We start from the raw sequence: 14,394 nt of genomic DNA on the forward strand, positions 1-14,394 counted from the left end.
AAAATTTCGAAAGATCCAAAAATTATAATCTGTAATTGCACATCTTCATGATAAAGCATGAAGCATTTATTCTAATTTATTTAACTTGTTTTAGAAACTTGTTTTAAAATTATTAGATGAATGATTAATAGATTAATAATTTTTTCTGATTTAGTAAAAGTGCCATAATTCTTACTTTTTGGAATTTAAATCAAATATTTTTCAAATACTTTTTATTCAAACAGTTATCATGTTTATTAATGTCGTGTTAATTAATGCCTTACGCTTTACTATAATATAGAAACTAGAATTGTTCAATTTTTTCAAATTTAAATAATTTCACGAATGAATTTTAACGCAAATCTTGAATTAATATTTAAGAGAATATCGAATTATTTATATTTTTATCTATTGTTTTAAATATAGTTATGACTAAAAATCTTATATTTTCTTGTATGCATAATTTTGTGATATACTGTTAAAAATATTCTTCAAATAACTCAACAATTACTTCTGTGATGTATGCATATGCAAATATACATATTCTTATACATTTTACACACACACACACCACACACACACACACACACACACACACACACACATGTATACATAACACACATACATATATGCGCGCGCATGGTGTGTGTGTGTATGTGTGTGTGTGTGTGTAACACAATTACATATATATAATTATATGATCATCCGAGGAATACTTACGTATTCCTGAATGATCTTATCAACGTTCTCTTGTTCCGGGTCAATTAGATTATTCAGTTGAAGTCCACTTTGGTCCCATTTATCAGCAAGCCATTTAGGTCCTTTGCTACGAGATACTTTTGTCATAAGTTCTCCGAGGAATTTACCTACAAAGCCTTGCCTTCTCAAACTTAAACATATACTCTTCAATTCAGATAGCGAAAGAGCTCCATCTTCTATCGAATGTGCTGCAACAGAAATTATCATGCATGTGAATCGATTTCAAATTAATAACGCAAATAAATTATTATATATCTCTTCAGGCCTGTTGAGCTTAATAGCACCCGCACGGAATGTTTCTATGGCGCAAGATGTGATTATCATCACAAAAATTTATCTTCGTATCAGTTTTTTTAATATCTATATCATATAGATAACCTATGGCAGAAAAAGAAATATGTGCAGCAGAGACAATTACTTACACAATATTTCAGCTAGATAAGTCCAAATTTTTGGTATATCAATAACTAAATCATCTACTATTTCCAGCACTTCTCCTAATCTGAAACAAAACTTTTTTGTATTGCAACAGTATCTTAATAGGAAAAGAAAAATTGATATTACAAAATTAAATTTATGCGAGTATCTTTTTAGCATTTTTAACTCATTATAAAGATGTACGAAGGAAGGTAGATTGAAAAGGTTCCTGATTAAAAAATGTTTTTGAGCTAAATTTATTTTTCAACATAGTTTTCCTTCAACTCAATATACTTGGTCCAACGTTTTTCTAGATTTTCCCTTAGCTTCCTTAAATAACTTTTGTTTAAACTCGAAAAATCATTAATGGCACTTGTCATTTCAGCATTCGAAATGTTTTCCCAGATAGTTATTTTTTAAAATTTGGAAACAGTCAGAGGGAGCCAAATCTGAAATGTACAGTGGATGTGTAATTAATTCGTACTTCAGTCTGTACTGCTGACTAGATCAGTATATTGTTCTGGTAAAGTAAGATTGTTTTTGGTTAAATGCGGACGTTTCTTGATTTATAAACGTTGTAATAACTCAACTCTTCGGTGATTGTTTTACCTCTTTCCAGATGGCAGTTTTCTGGGATTCTCATGGGATAATTTTCCACAATTATCTCATGAGAATCTCAGAAAACTATAGCCATCACCTTGCTAGCCGACAGAATTGTTTTTGCCTTCTTCGGAGTCGGTTCATCCTTTGCAGTCCACTGTTCTTTTGTCTCCGGAATGTAGTCGTGAATCCAAGTTTCGTCATAAATAAAACACCGTAAAAAATTTTTTTCAACGTTCTTGAAACACTCAAGACACGATGAAATGATCAACCGATCTCATTTTTAATTAACAGTGAACAAATGCGGCATCCAATACGCGCTCAGCTTTCTCATATCTAATTCTTCATAGTAATTTTTCATGTAAAATGTGTGCCCTATGTGTTTCCTAAATGTATTTCCTATGAGATTCGGTATTTGCTCTCTCCAGCAGCATTTTCTCTCTCTCTCTCTCTCTCTCTCTCTCTCTCTCGATGATCGTCCATCATGGTTTGGTGAACAAAATAGATCATTTCATCCTCATTGGAAATACCCACCTTTGAACTTAGCAGTCTAGGGTTTTCGTACAGTCGTAAATAAAGGAGCAGAATCTCCACTGAACTCAATTCAGCTTTAATTTCCATAAATTTCTCTTTCAAATGAAGGAATTTTATCACGGCGCAATACTTCAATTTTTTCATTGTTGACAAACTGTCACTTTAAAAAGCTGTCAGAAACAAGCTAATCGCTAGAATGACATCAAACTTAGCTCTTTGTGTTTCTTTCAGTATCAACTATTGGACAAGTATTGAAATTCCACTGAATGTTGCTCTTTCTTAGTCAAGTCGAAAATTTTTCAATCTACCCTCGTAATTCTCTATCAAGACTTTCATCAATTAATATGTAAACTATTAGTATGCAACAATTTGTTTTATGAATAAAGCAGATAACTTACCCACTCTTGAAACACTCTACAGGTAGAATATTTTCCTTTAACAAATGGGACAACAACTTTGAAATCAGTTCTCGTTCAGTAGGCGATTTCTCAAGAACGTGATTAATACATTCGCGTGTAAATTTGGCGAATGTTGCATTATCGAATTTCTGTTGAATCTCTATTCCCGTATTCTACGAAGAAAACACAAATATATATCGTATCATTTTGAAGTCTAAGAATAATTTTAATAAAATCTGTTTTATGAAATATTGTCCTCTTTTTAGTTAATGTGAATAGCATGTAGCGTTACCACACAGAACTAAAAAGAAGGTATTGCGTAATATCGCACGCCAATGACTCAAGCATCTCCTATTGAATCAGAGATGGATCTAAGGAGCGTGCATCGTATGATTTACAATATTTATACACTGCTTTATTTGATTAACTTAACCGAATTAAACTCATGTTATTGTCAAACAATATCTATGTTATATTGATTTATTATACATATATATAAAAATCAACGTAACATATATATATATTTATATTTCAAATTTGTTGATCATAACGCGAATATATTTGCAGATTTCATTAATTACACAGACGAACACTTTTTTTAAGACCTAAATAAAAAGTATTTTCCAATGGACTTTTGTTCATTGAAAACGAATTTGACAGCAAAATTGGTTATCACATCAGGTTTTCGAGAAAATTGAGATTAAAAATTTCAGAATTTTAATATTGCAAAAAATTAAATAGCGCACTTAAATTATCGATTGATTGGATCAAGATTGATTGATCAATTGATCTGACAATTACGATTCTCATTTTGTCATGATTTAAAAAAATCGATTAAAGACTCAAAAATAAATGGAGTACGAGCAGTACGAGATGAATTGTAAGTTTCAAGTGAGAAATGTTAAACTTTAGAGATCTTACTTCAACAATTGGCTCCTCCAAATAATGTTTCATTATGGAATTATAAGCCTTTGTAAATTCTTGCTCCGACATTGGAGGCTTGTGACTTATCGCTCCAGATTGGGAGGCCGACTTCAATACAGGCGGAAGCATTGAGACATTCCGGTTTTGTGAATTATCCAATAATGGATGATTATCTCTACTCGATGCACTACCCGACTGATGAGTACCATTACGGGAACTCCTACCATCTGTAAACAAAATATTTTTTTTTTAAAGATTCAAAAGACATGATACATTATTATATAAAAATAAGCAACATATTTGTGTGTGTGTGTGTGTGTGTGTGTGTGTGTGTGTGTGTAAAAACGTACCATAAGATTTATAATCGCGACTACACTCTCTTGGACCAGTCGATCGCGATCTGAAATAAATATAAATGTATAAGCGATTGTCGGACATGCTTCTAAATATTAACTTGAAATTCGAGATACATCAGAATTGATTTGTGAGATCATGTAAGTTTTAGAAGATTCAGAAACTCTAGTCTGTAATTATGTATCATCATAATAAAAATAAATGCCAAATGAAAAACTGATGAATAATGCCACAGCTCTGTTTAAAAAGCTTTGACTTACCCAGAAAGTGGTAGTGGTGGCATTCGCTTGTCTTGATCCAAGTTAGACCCAATATTTTCCAAACACGCAAATTTATTAGAGCTTATCGTCTTGGAACTATTGGATGGATTTGCAGCCCTCCATAGATAAGATGCCCTGTTACCAAGTTGCATATCATCCATCGGTGGCTATTGAAACAAAAGAAAATAAAATAATAACATTGATATTTGTGGAATACCAGAAAGAGATAACATATATGCTGATACTAACCGGTTTATTTTTTAATTTTGCAGTTTCCACTGAATACGTTGCCGGTCTCACTCTTCCTACTGGTTGACTCCAACCATCGTCAGTAGGACCACCTAACCCACGATTTCTTTTCCTATCGTTATTACGATCGTCCTTTCGCGGAGTATTCAACGGAGCGCTATTTACTTGCATATCTAGTCTCTCGGATTCTGCTTCCTTTTGAATTTGATCTATCGTTTTAGGATTGTTCTCATTTCTTCTTGGGATCCATTTATTTGCCCTCAAATCAATAACATCTTGAAGCATAAAACGGATCCTGGAACTAATTTTGCTCTGACCTTTTCGAGCAACAATCTCTTGCATTCTGTTAAAATATTCCTGCATCTCCTATAAAATAAAATAAAATTTAAAAAAGAAAAAAAAAGCAAAAAAAATCAATTGCAATGTATATTACCACCAACAAATATGTTCCAACATGGACATTTCAACTAGGTGCAAATAAAAATAGCATATTACCTCAACAGATCCTTTTAATTCCAAATCCTTTCCAATAGTTGTTAATAATTTGCACAGACATTCTAGATTATCTTCGTCATTCTGTTCTAATAGATGACGAATACATCGGTGCATGATTTTTGTTGTCAAAATCTGCTGTTTGTAGAGTTCACCGATAAATCTAAATAAATGAATGAAAGAGAAAAATTATAATCTTGTAAGAATATTTTATCACAAAAAATTACAGATAATTATAAATATACGCACAATATATTATAAAAATATTATTATGTAAATATTAAAAATTATCTTTCATTATGCAAAGCCATAAGATTGATATAAGAACTGGATGTTAAAAAAATTGATTTTTTTTAATTGCATTTTTCGAAAGTACTTACTTTTCTATGTCTAATTCTAAAATTTTATATTAAAATTCCAAAAATTACACAAATTATAGTCAATAATATCGAACGGTGCGCCGCACGGAACAAAATATCTAAATATGCTTACATACGTTCTGACACGATATAACATTAAATATCTGCTTCTATAATCCAGGCAATTTCTAAATATCGTAAATATAAATAATCAATATAAAAATCATCTTAAAACTTCAAATACGTTTTTCTCAAAACTTTTGCAACTTTTTGCCATAATATTTCAAAAATTAAGCTTCACGACTTGAAATTTTAAAGCAATATTGTTTATATATCTAATTATCGCACTACCGGATAAACCTATGAAAACATTCCATTTTTCTGAATTTTTTTATACTGAAAAATGGCAAAAAATTGATTTTTTATTAATAGTAAGTACTATTTCATTATCTTTTATTGGATCTTTTTTATTTTAATTCATGCGATGACTGCAGTATCTTGCACAATTTGCAATAAAGTTTGCATTGGTTGGACAAAAAAAAATTTAATTATCACTGCAAAACGACGACGAAATATGTTTAAGAAAAAGATTATATTTTCATTATATGTTTCATATACTTGTATTAATAATTTTATAATAAAAAAAATTTTTTTCAATTCTCCATATTATACATAAATATTGCTTAAAATTTTGCTTTATAGTATATTCATTTGGAAAGAGAGAGGGAAGGAGGAAGGGAGGGAAGAAAAAATAAGTGTAAAATTCGAGCAATTTGATCATCCAGTCCTATACTTTATAAACAATATTTCAAAACGTGTTAAATAAAAGCTCACCTGATATTTCCTACAGATTTAATTCGTATCCTACGCTCTTCTTCTTCGAGCGCTAGTTGGAGCTCTTTCTTCTTTTCCTGATACAGTAAAATACAGTAAATACAGTAAAATAATTATTAAAATAAATAATTAAATATTCTATTTAAAAAAATTTAAAAAGAAAATGTGTAAATGTAAAATGCTTACCGGATCATTACATTCATCAATTTCTTTTATTTTTCGGTTTCTCGCGACGTCATCAATTGGATTCTTTTCGAATTCTTTTTGGCAACGCGTGATAATAAGTTTCTTGAAACTGACGGAACTATCTTGAGTATCAGGACCTGCAACTTCCATCATGCCCAATTCTTTGCACAACAATGCATATTCGACAGAGAAACTGGGTTCATCGACAGCTTTCTCAAAGACCAGATTGATAACTCCTTGCAGACGTTCTTGCGTATCGATCGGTAAATGTCGAACCTGTTCAACTAATGTGTTGAATTTTTGTGGAGTGAGTTTGTTCAATACACTTCGTACCCTCTTATAGAGGATTTCCGTTTTCGCCTCTTCCTCACTAAGACTAAGCTGCTTTAATCTCGTTGGTTTCCATGCGTTTTCCGTTTCTCGTAATTTCACGTCTTCTCTTAATGATAGCGAAACATGAATAACATTTGGTTTATTTGGTTTTGGTTTGCCTCGATCACTCTTACGACTCGTTGGTGGCTATAAAAGAAAATTTATCTTATTTATCAAAGCTAAAGCATTCTTAAAAATAGTTTAATAAATGAAAATTTCAAGATCAGAAAATTAAAATTTAGAGATAGTCAAAAGACTTCTGATCACTATTCACTTATTATAAGCTTTTTGCTTTAATTCTACTTACCGGACGCGTACTTATATTTGTCTTCGCAAATCCTGGCATCAACGAATCATGCCTAGTAATGTTCGTATCCTTGAAAGGTCTCAGGTCCATAGTGTTATGCGTATTCTAAATTCAATTATAAATATATCAATGATAAAATATTTATATGTTTAAGTTTACACATGCTAGTATAGCTTGTGCTACATGAATTGTATCTGTAAAAAAACAAAATTATACCTGCAAGCTATCTTTCAGAACAGCCTGTAAATTTGGTAGATTAGCTGGTTTCAGTTTGCTATTGGGATCGAATTGTAAGCGTAATAAGAAATCCCGGTCATAGGATTTCCTACCGCTCATATTGACCGGACTCCACTGACCCTCCTTGTACATGTATTTGAGTAACGGAGTCTTATTAATGTTAGATACAGCAGTTTCGGTCGAGGCGTTACCGCTATTGACGGAAACCTCGACTTCTTGTTTCTTGTTTTCAGTAACCGTCGATGTAACTGTTGCCGCCTTTTCATCAATGGACGCATGGAGTGCCGATACTTTAAAATTCTCTTCGTTTTTTTGCGCGACCAATGCTTCCTGCAATTGCATTTCCTCGATAACCGCCGCATGATCGACGACATCGTTCGGAGATGCCGTAGGAAGTGCATTAAACATACTATCCTCGGACTTGGTCGAAGATTCCTTGTTGATCGGTGGCTTGTCTACAACGTGAGGTGTTTGTTGCGCGGGAGCGCTGTCTTTTGACACCTCAGCGGACACATGTTTCTCAGTTTTCGTGTGAACGGGGAGAATTTCTTTCTCCTTTGACTCATAATTATCCTTCTCTTTAATATCCTTGCTGATTTCCCTAGCGAGCTCTTTATTACTGTCTTTTGAGGCGGGAGCATGCTGCTCCTTGTTGTCTTGCTTGATCTCTGCCGTTTTTGTTGCTGATACGGTATTTACAAAAGCATCCATGTCAGTGCCTTCCTTCTCCGCGCCCTTGCGGTTGAGTTCGCGGGGTTTCAATTTAGTTTTGCTCTTCTGTTTCTGCATAGCTTTACCTAGAAGAATAAAAAAAAAATTGCATTATTAAGACGTGCTCTATGACAAACAAAATATACAAAATACAAAAACCACAAAATATAAAAATCGCCAAAAAAGAAACGTTATGCGCAATTTTAAGACGTTTGATCGATCTTATTGAATTACTAAATTAGTCGATTATTAGTCGATTAACAAGGCGAGGAAGGAACAAGGGCAGCGCGCTTGGTTTACTTTCTCCTTCTTTCGGCCATCACGAGTTTCCCTCGCTGAACGCAGCGAGTCCACTAATCGAACCTTTTTCTTTTGTTAACATTTAAAAGCTTTTGTTCAAGGAAAAACATTCTCTACGCGTTACACCAAGTAACGTCGAGGACGGCGGTGTTGCACCTCCGCGTACCATGATCTCGAGATCCTCGTCGATTACGGCTTTTGGATCTCGTGCCGCTTCTGGCACGGCTGCCGCTGCCGCCGCCGCCGCCGCTGCAGTCGTTCGCCCGTCGATCGCCCATGTTCGCGTGCATGAGTCCGCGCGCGCACGTGCAACTCACATCTTCGGATGGCTCGAGTTTCCGATGGCCGCGCGCGCGGCACTGATTCAGTATTTATTTATAAACTTGCCAAATCCTTGCCAAACGCGGCGTAGATGCGACACGTAAACGCAATGATGCGCAACAATGACGACGGAAAGAATCGCATTCTCGGCGCAAGAAGCTCATCGGTGCGACGAAACGATCATAATCAAAACGACGACAACGCCGTTGTAGATAAATATACAGTTGTTTGGTGATTTCGTTTGATTTCGTTCTCGATCAAACGCCGCGTCGATCATGCGATTAACGCCAACGTTCGGAAATGAATCGCGTTGCAACTCGCGGACCGATTTGAAGCAAACGCAGACAACGACGACGGCGACGACGAGATTCATGTAACAAGTTCAACGGTAGCCGCGAACGATTGCCTCTGACTGAAAGACACGTCGGAAAACCCTCGGGGGGCCTGGCCGGCCGCGGCGCCCGACGACTTTCACGCATCTATTTTAACCTGTGAACTGGCGCAAACCGACAGGCACGACATAGGATTTCTTAAATTAGTTCTCTTCGGTCGGTTTGCGCCGGAGCAGGCGCACTGTGCGCAATTTCGACGACGGCTCGATTCGACTCAAACGCGTGCGCGTGCTCGAAAGAAATTCTTACGTCCATTCGCGCGTGTCATTCATCTATATCGTTTGGAAAACCTTCCTTCAAGCGATTTGATCGAAATCACGCGATATATATATATATATATATATATATAGGACACGCGAAAAGATAATTTTTTTCTCTCGATCGACGTATCGGCGAACCAGTACAGATACGTATCGAATCAGCCAATTAATCGACGTGGGCGATACGTGAACGTTCACTGTCCTCGGTGCCGATCTTGAATTCGATTCTCGATGTGCGAAAGTAGGTTGGAGTCGTGTTTTATAAAAGCAGGCCGTGGACTGCGGCTACATCACTCCTCTCGCGCGCGCGCGCACACACATGCGACGTTAATCATACATTACCTTTTAATCCGTAATATCTAATCACTTTTTTTTATATTTTTTATATTTTTCAAAGCACAATGTTAAAGCAAGTACGTAATGTGTTTGAGAAGTATTCGAAAGCAGCTAATAAATAGCGATTTGTTTATTCATTCATCCTCCCTTTTGTCTCTTTCCCTCTCATAAAAGGAGATTCGATTCCGCGATGATAAATAAAAATCACGAGATGCCGCGGCTCGCATCTCCAAAAACGCGCGACTGCAAATTTCGGGAAAGATGATATAATTAGATGACTCCGAATTGCGAAGAAAAAGCCGCTCGCCCGAGAATCGTCTATCGCTGTCGGACATCGACAGGGGCTCAAAGAGCATCGCGCTTGACGACGGAAAAAGTTTCGCGCGCCATTATATCTTGTCTACTCTCTGATATGTTTATCGCACGTCGTGTTTTCAACGGTTACTAAAAATTCTTAAGAACGACGAAATGCCGTGTCTTTTTCCGTTCAAAATGATTGCACGATGTATTAAACGTAATCCAGCGTTTGAAAAATATATGCTTAAAACATATATTTTAAATATTGGTTTTAAAGATAAACATTTATGATTAATTCAAAAGAATTATTATTACTCCAAACGGTTATTTTAAATTTAAAATAATACAATCGAATTGTTAATGCTTTGGCTGTAAAATACAATTACCTCTTCAAGTTTCTTTATCAGTATATTATTGTGAATAGAATAAATGTTAGAGCATGGCAATCTCTTTTTTATCTAAAATAATTCATCATACATTCACGGGTCATACAAGATTGCCGAGAGAGAGAGAGGGAGAGAGAGAGAGGGAGAGAGAGAGGGAGAGAGAGAGAGAGAGAGAGAGAGAGAGAGAGAGATATTCCAAGCATCAGTTCGTCAACTACGAATGTATGCGCGTTCATTGCTCCAGATTGACAAAATTCTGTTTGTTCGGTACTCGAGAATGCAGCCGCGTTTTCCAAAGTTATGTGAATTTTTCAAGCTGTGGAAGACTTCCATCCGATTACCGGATGACGAGCGCGTTGCCACTCAAGGTTGCCCCGCCGAAAGTTTTATATTTTTTTCAACGCACACGCACGCCTCGTGCTCTTGTGAAATGGCGTTAGCCGAGCGCACCCGACATGCACGCATGCACGCACGCACGCACGCACGCACGCACGCACGCATGTATGTATGTATGTATGTATGTATGTATGTATTTTGTGCGTATGCGTTACCACACGCGGCCGTGACCTCCGCTGCCGAGATGCCTTCTTTTACCGGCTCGCGTACGTATATGCGCGATTTTGAACGACGATACTGCTATCGACGATGCATCTTTCCAGTTGTCTTCGGTGGAAATTAGACGGGGCCAAAACGAGGATCTTAAGGCGTTTTTATTTTGCGAAGAGATAGATATCGCTATTCATTAAACGCTTTAAAATTATGTCCTTTCACATGTTAAAATATTATGTATAAGGAACATAATAAAATAACATAAAAAATCTAAAAAAATTGAGAGTAATGTATATGTAAAGCTCACGCGCGCGCGCGCATGGAGTAAATTTGAAAAGTGTGTATGTGGGGGGAGGGGAGAGAGAGAGAGAGATAGAGAGAGAGAGAGAGAGAGAGGGGGGGGGAGTATTAGTGTTGTGTTACTTTGATTACTTCAAACTTCTCGCTGTTACGTTCGATATAAATCAATTTCCTTTCTATTTTGCAAATGATCCAAGAAATAATGTCGACATATTTGTAATATAAATAAGAATCCTAGTGTTTTATCGAATCGAGAAATCGAAAGTCGAAATTCGCGTGTAACAGATTTTGAAATGGCAAACTTTCAAGATTTTGAAAATCGAACGAGAAAATAGTTTTGCGAAAGATTTTGAACGGCAAACTTTCAAGATTTTGAAGATCGAACGAGAAAATAGTTTTGCGAAGGTCGATCCATCGAGGACGACTCTCGATGAATCAACATGGTGTACTGCGCGTTCTCTCTCGATCATTTCACAAAATGGCCACACACGTTCGACCGCGTTACGTTTTTTCAGACAATGCAGACGGAAATCGCGTATCGATTATTCGGTGTCCCGGAGGTCAATGTAATTAAATCGAACGAATTATCTCACGTGTGGAGGTGCACATATCTCTTTCTCTTATGTACATGTAATTGAAACGCATCCACGTGGTAAGAAAGGAAATAAAAGTCCATCGAGCGAGCGGCGTTGCGCTATATGCGATAAAGTTAGAAATGCAACAAACATCTGATATCTTAATTTTTCGAGATAACACAGCGGAGAAACGAAAAATCCGAGCACGATCGCCGGGCCTCTGCTGAGTAGTTACGCGAGTGCAAATGTATGTATGATGTGTGTGTGTGTGTGTGTGTGTGTGTCGTGCGTGCGTGCGCGCGCGCGCATGCGACCAGATTTCGATGGCCATATTTGTGCGGCCATAATTCTGGCGTTTCGGAACGCGCCGCCGTTTGCGCACGAGCACGATTATTACCGAGACAAAACTCCGCCACGTATGATTCGCGCGCATGCAATTTACAAATCTAATGAATAAGATAAGTAAGCGGACGCCGAGTCGTGCCTCTTGTCCCGCCCCATCTTGTTGCGCCGCGCGTTGCTGTGAGGCCTCGCCTTTGACTCAAGAGATTCGGTTCGTTTCGCGCAGCGTCGTATCGCCTCGCCTCGTGTCATGCTTCACCGACAAGATGTCGGAAACCACGTTGTCACAGAGATGCCGACATTTTCGACTGCGTTACCGAAAAACGTGACGGAGGACACTGGAAATGAGAAGTTTCACCTCATACGTACATTTCTCGACCGAGAGTTTGGCTTCTTTTATGCTTTGTCTCGTGCTCGTTTTGTCCTTTGACCTTTAGCACTTTACTGCTCCGCGTTTTCGAATACCACACAACACGGACTTTTTCACTGGATCGAAACTCACTTCACGAAAACGAATGAGGAGGAACGAAAGGACCGTCGAGGCAGACAGACGTATGGAAGAAGAGGAATTCAGATAACGACGCGTGTATAGGGCGCTCGTCGCATTCAATAAAAAATACGTATATATGTACAATAATCGCGAAAATCGTTACGTAGCGGTGAACAGATTGTAAAACACAGCTCAAGAGATACGACGCGAAGAAACGGTATAAGCGTATTCGTTGCCTAAGCGGTGAGAGAAATGGTGATGTATAAAAGTAACGTGCGAGTTGCACTCGCAGAAGGATAAAAGAAAACGGAGAGACGGGTACGAGCCAGGATTAAAAGTAGAGTCGAATCTTAAATGCGTTCTTTCGAAGGAATTAAAACGAATTAAAAAAATTAAAATTAAAAAAAAAAAGGATAAAATAAAAATAAAAGGAAGGGACAAGAATTGGGAAAAGAGAGCGATGTATAAAATGCGACCGGCTAGCGCAGCACGTGCTGGCTACTGAAGGCCGTCCGGTCCCTTGGTGACGATGGAGGATTTCCTCCCCTTTCCTCCTCGCAAAGCCACCGGTTATCCTCCTTCGTTCGTCGTCGTAGCCCGTCGGCCATTTCCGCGCAATCGCGTCACCATCCGCCTTGGTCTGAAGACTTGCCTCCGTCTTGTCTCGTGTTGTCTCGGCTCGACTCGGCTTTCGGTTTGGCTTGGCTTGGCTTGACTTGGTTTGGCCCGCCTCGCCTCGCCTCGCCTCGCCGCGCCTCGCCTCGCCTTGCCTCGCCTTGCCTGTCTCGTTCGCCAAGTTACCTGCCTCTCACACGATCGTATCATAGCGCAGAAAATAGACGAGGGAGTCGCAAGACCTTCGTCATCCGTAACGGTCGCCGAAAGAATTCCGATTGTAGACATGAAATGTGAATAACGATTTTTCAAAGCGAAAAGGAGCTAAAGAGAGGAGAGAAGGCGATATGCTGAAGGTATCGATTATTTCGCAGACTCCGAAGCATCGAGGGAAACCAAAAGTATCCTCACGAAGGCTAAATAAATCATAGCTCTTTTGTAGGCAACCGAAACTGTCATTTTCTGTTGCTTCCTTGTGCGATGCGCACGTCGCGATCGCTTCTTAAATAAATGTTTTCGAAAGAGGAATCCTTCGTTGTGTACGCGAAAAAAAGAAAAATACAAAACATAAAAAAAATTCATCTTACCCTTCTTTATTTTGCTTATTACAGGACCGGAGAGTAGTTTCCCAATGTTCGAAATTTAAATAGGAGTTTTACATATAAGTAAACGGCGTCAGATCCCGCCAAAATTACGTGACACTGAAAATTAATAATGCTTCGTCGATAATAAAACCGTCGAGGAACACTGACCGAGCTTGATTTAAATAATTAAAAACCGGAATATTTAAAACGTTCGGTTAATTAATAAATGCGGCGCAAATCGCGGCGTTGCGTTGCGTTTTTATTTGATCAACGCGGTTCGAACGTGGATTCAAAAAATGAACGTCTCGATCGATTTATGTAGTCGTCGCGCCAATCTTAATATTCGATACGTTTGTAAACGGAGGGGCGCATAATGAAAACGCGCGGATGTAACGAAGTAACAGCAAAGCACCCCGTGTGGAAGTCAATGAAATCTCGGCTCACGATACGCGACGATTCCGATGTTCATCCTCGTGGCTTTTAAGGTTAGATCAAGTTGGATTACGAGGTTAGGGTTTAAAGTATGTCCTCTTCAGTACAAGTGCCGAGATTCACTGACGCCGACGCAGAGCGTCGCAACGGCACGTGCGTGCGTACGTGCGTGCGCGCGTGCGTGCGTGAAAGGTCGATAAAAATTCGCATGCATGCATACATACATACATACATACATACATA

General features: G+C 37.8%; 1 protein-coding gene and 1 non-coding gene across 6 annotated transcripts in view; both read right to left on the reverse strand.

Annotated features, from left to right (window-relative positions):
* Positions 1 to 14,394, reverse strand: part of Eif4g (eukaryotic translation initiation factor 4 gamma) — a 53,094-nt gene that overhangs the window by 4,564 nt on the left and 34,136 nt on the right. For all 5 annotated transcript variants that reach the window (XM_089072976.1, XM_089072977.1, XM_089072975.1 and 2 more), the window contains 12 exons: positions 7,241 to 8,058; positions 7,025 to 7,129; positions 6,346 to 6,864; positions 6,160 to 6,236; positions 4,970 to 5,129; positions 4,475 to 4,840; positions 4,226 to 4,392; positions 3,962 to 4,011; positions 3,609 to 3,838; positions 2,688 to 2,860; positions 1,161 to 1,240; positions 700 to 926 (listed from right to left, as the gene is read on the reverse strand). In XM_089072976.1, the coding sequence (XP_088929102.1) occupies positions 700 to 926; positions 1,161 to 1,240; positions 2,688 to 2,860; positions 3,609 to 3,838; positions 3,962 to 4,011; positions 4,226 to 4,392; positions 4,475 to 4,840; positions 4,970 to 5,129; positions 6,160 to 6,236; positions 6,346 to 6,864; positions 7,025 to 7,129; positions 7,241 to 8,058 (2,972 nt within the window). The remainder of the gene's footprint in view (positions 1 to 699; positions 927 to 1,160; positions 1,241 to 2,687; positions 2,861 to 3,608; positions 3,839 to 3,961; positions 4,012 to 4,225; positions 4,393 to 4,474; positions 4,841 to 4,969; positions 5,130 to 6,159; positions 6,237 to 6,345; positions 6,865 to 7,024; positions 7,130 to 7,240; positions 8,059 to 14,394) is intronic.
* LOC148937413 (small nucleolar RNA SNORA53) lies at positions 2,938 to 3,072 on the reverse strand. The gene has a single exon (XR_016138461.1). It is a non-coding gene; the product is annotated as a small nucleolar RNA SNORA53 (small nucleolar RNA).

Source organism: Pogonomyrmex barbatus, unplaced genomic scaffold (assembly GCF_055798465.1).
Source record: "Pogonomyrmex barbatus isolate J1 unplaced genomic scaffold, ASM5579846v1 scaffold14, whole genome shotgun sequence".
In the NCBI taxonomy this organism is placed as follows: domain Eukaryota; kingdom Metazoa; phylum Arthropoda; class Insecta; order Hymenoptera; family Formicidae; genus Pogonomyrmex; species Pogonomyrmex barbatus.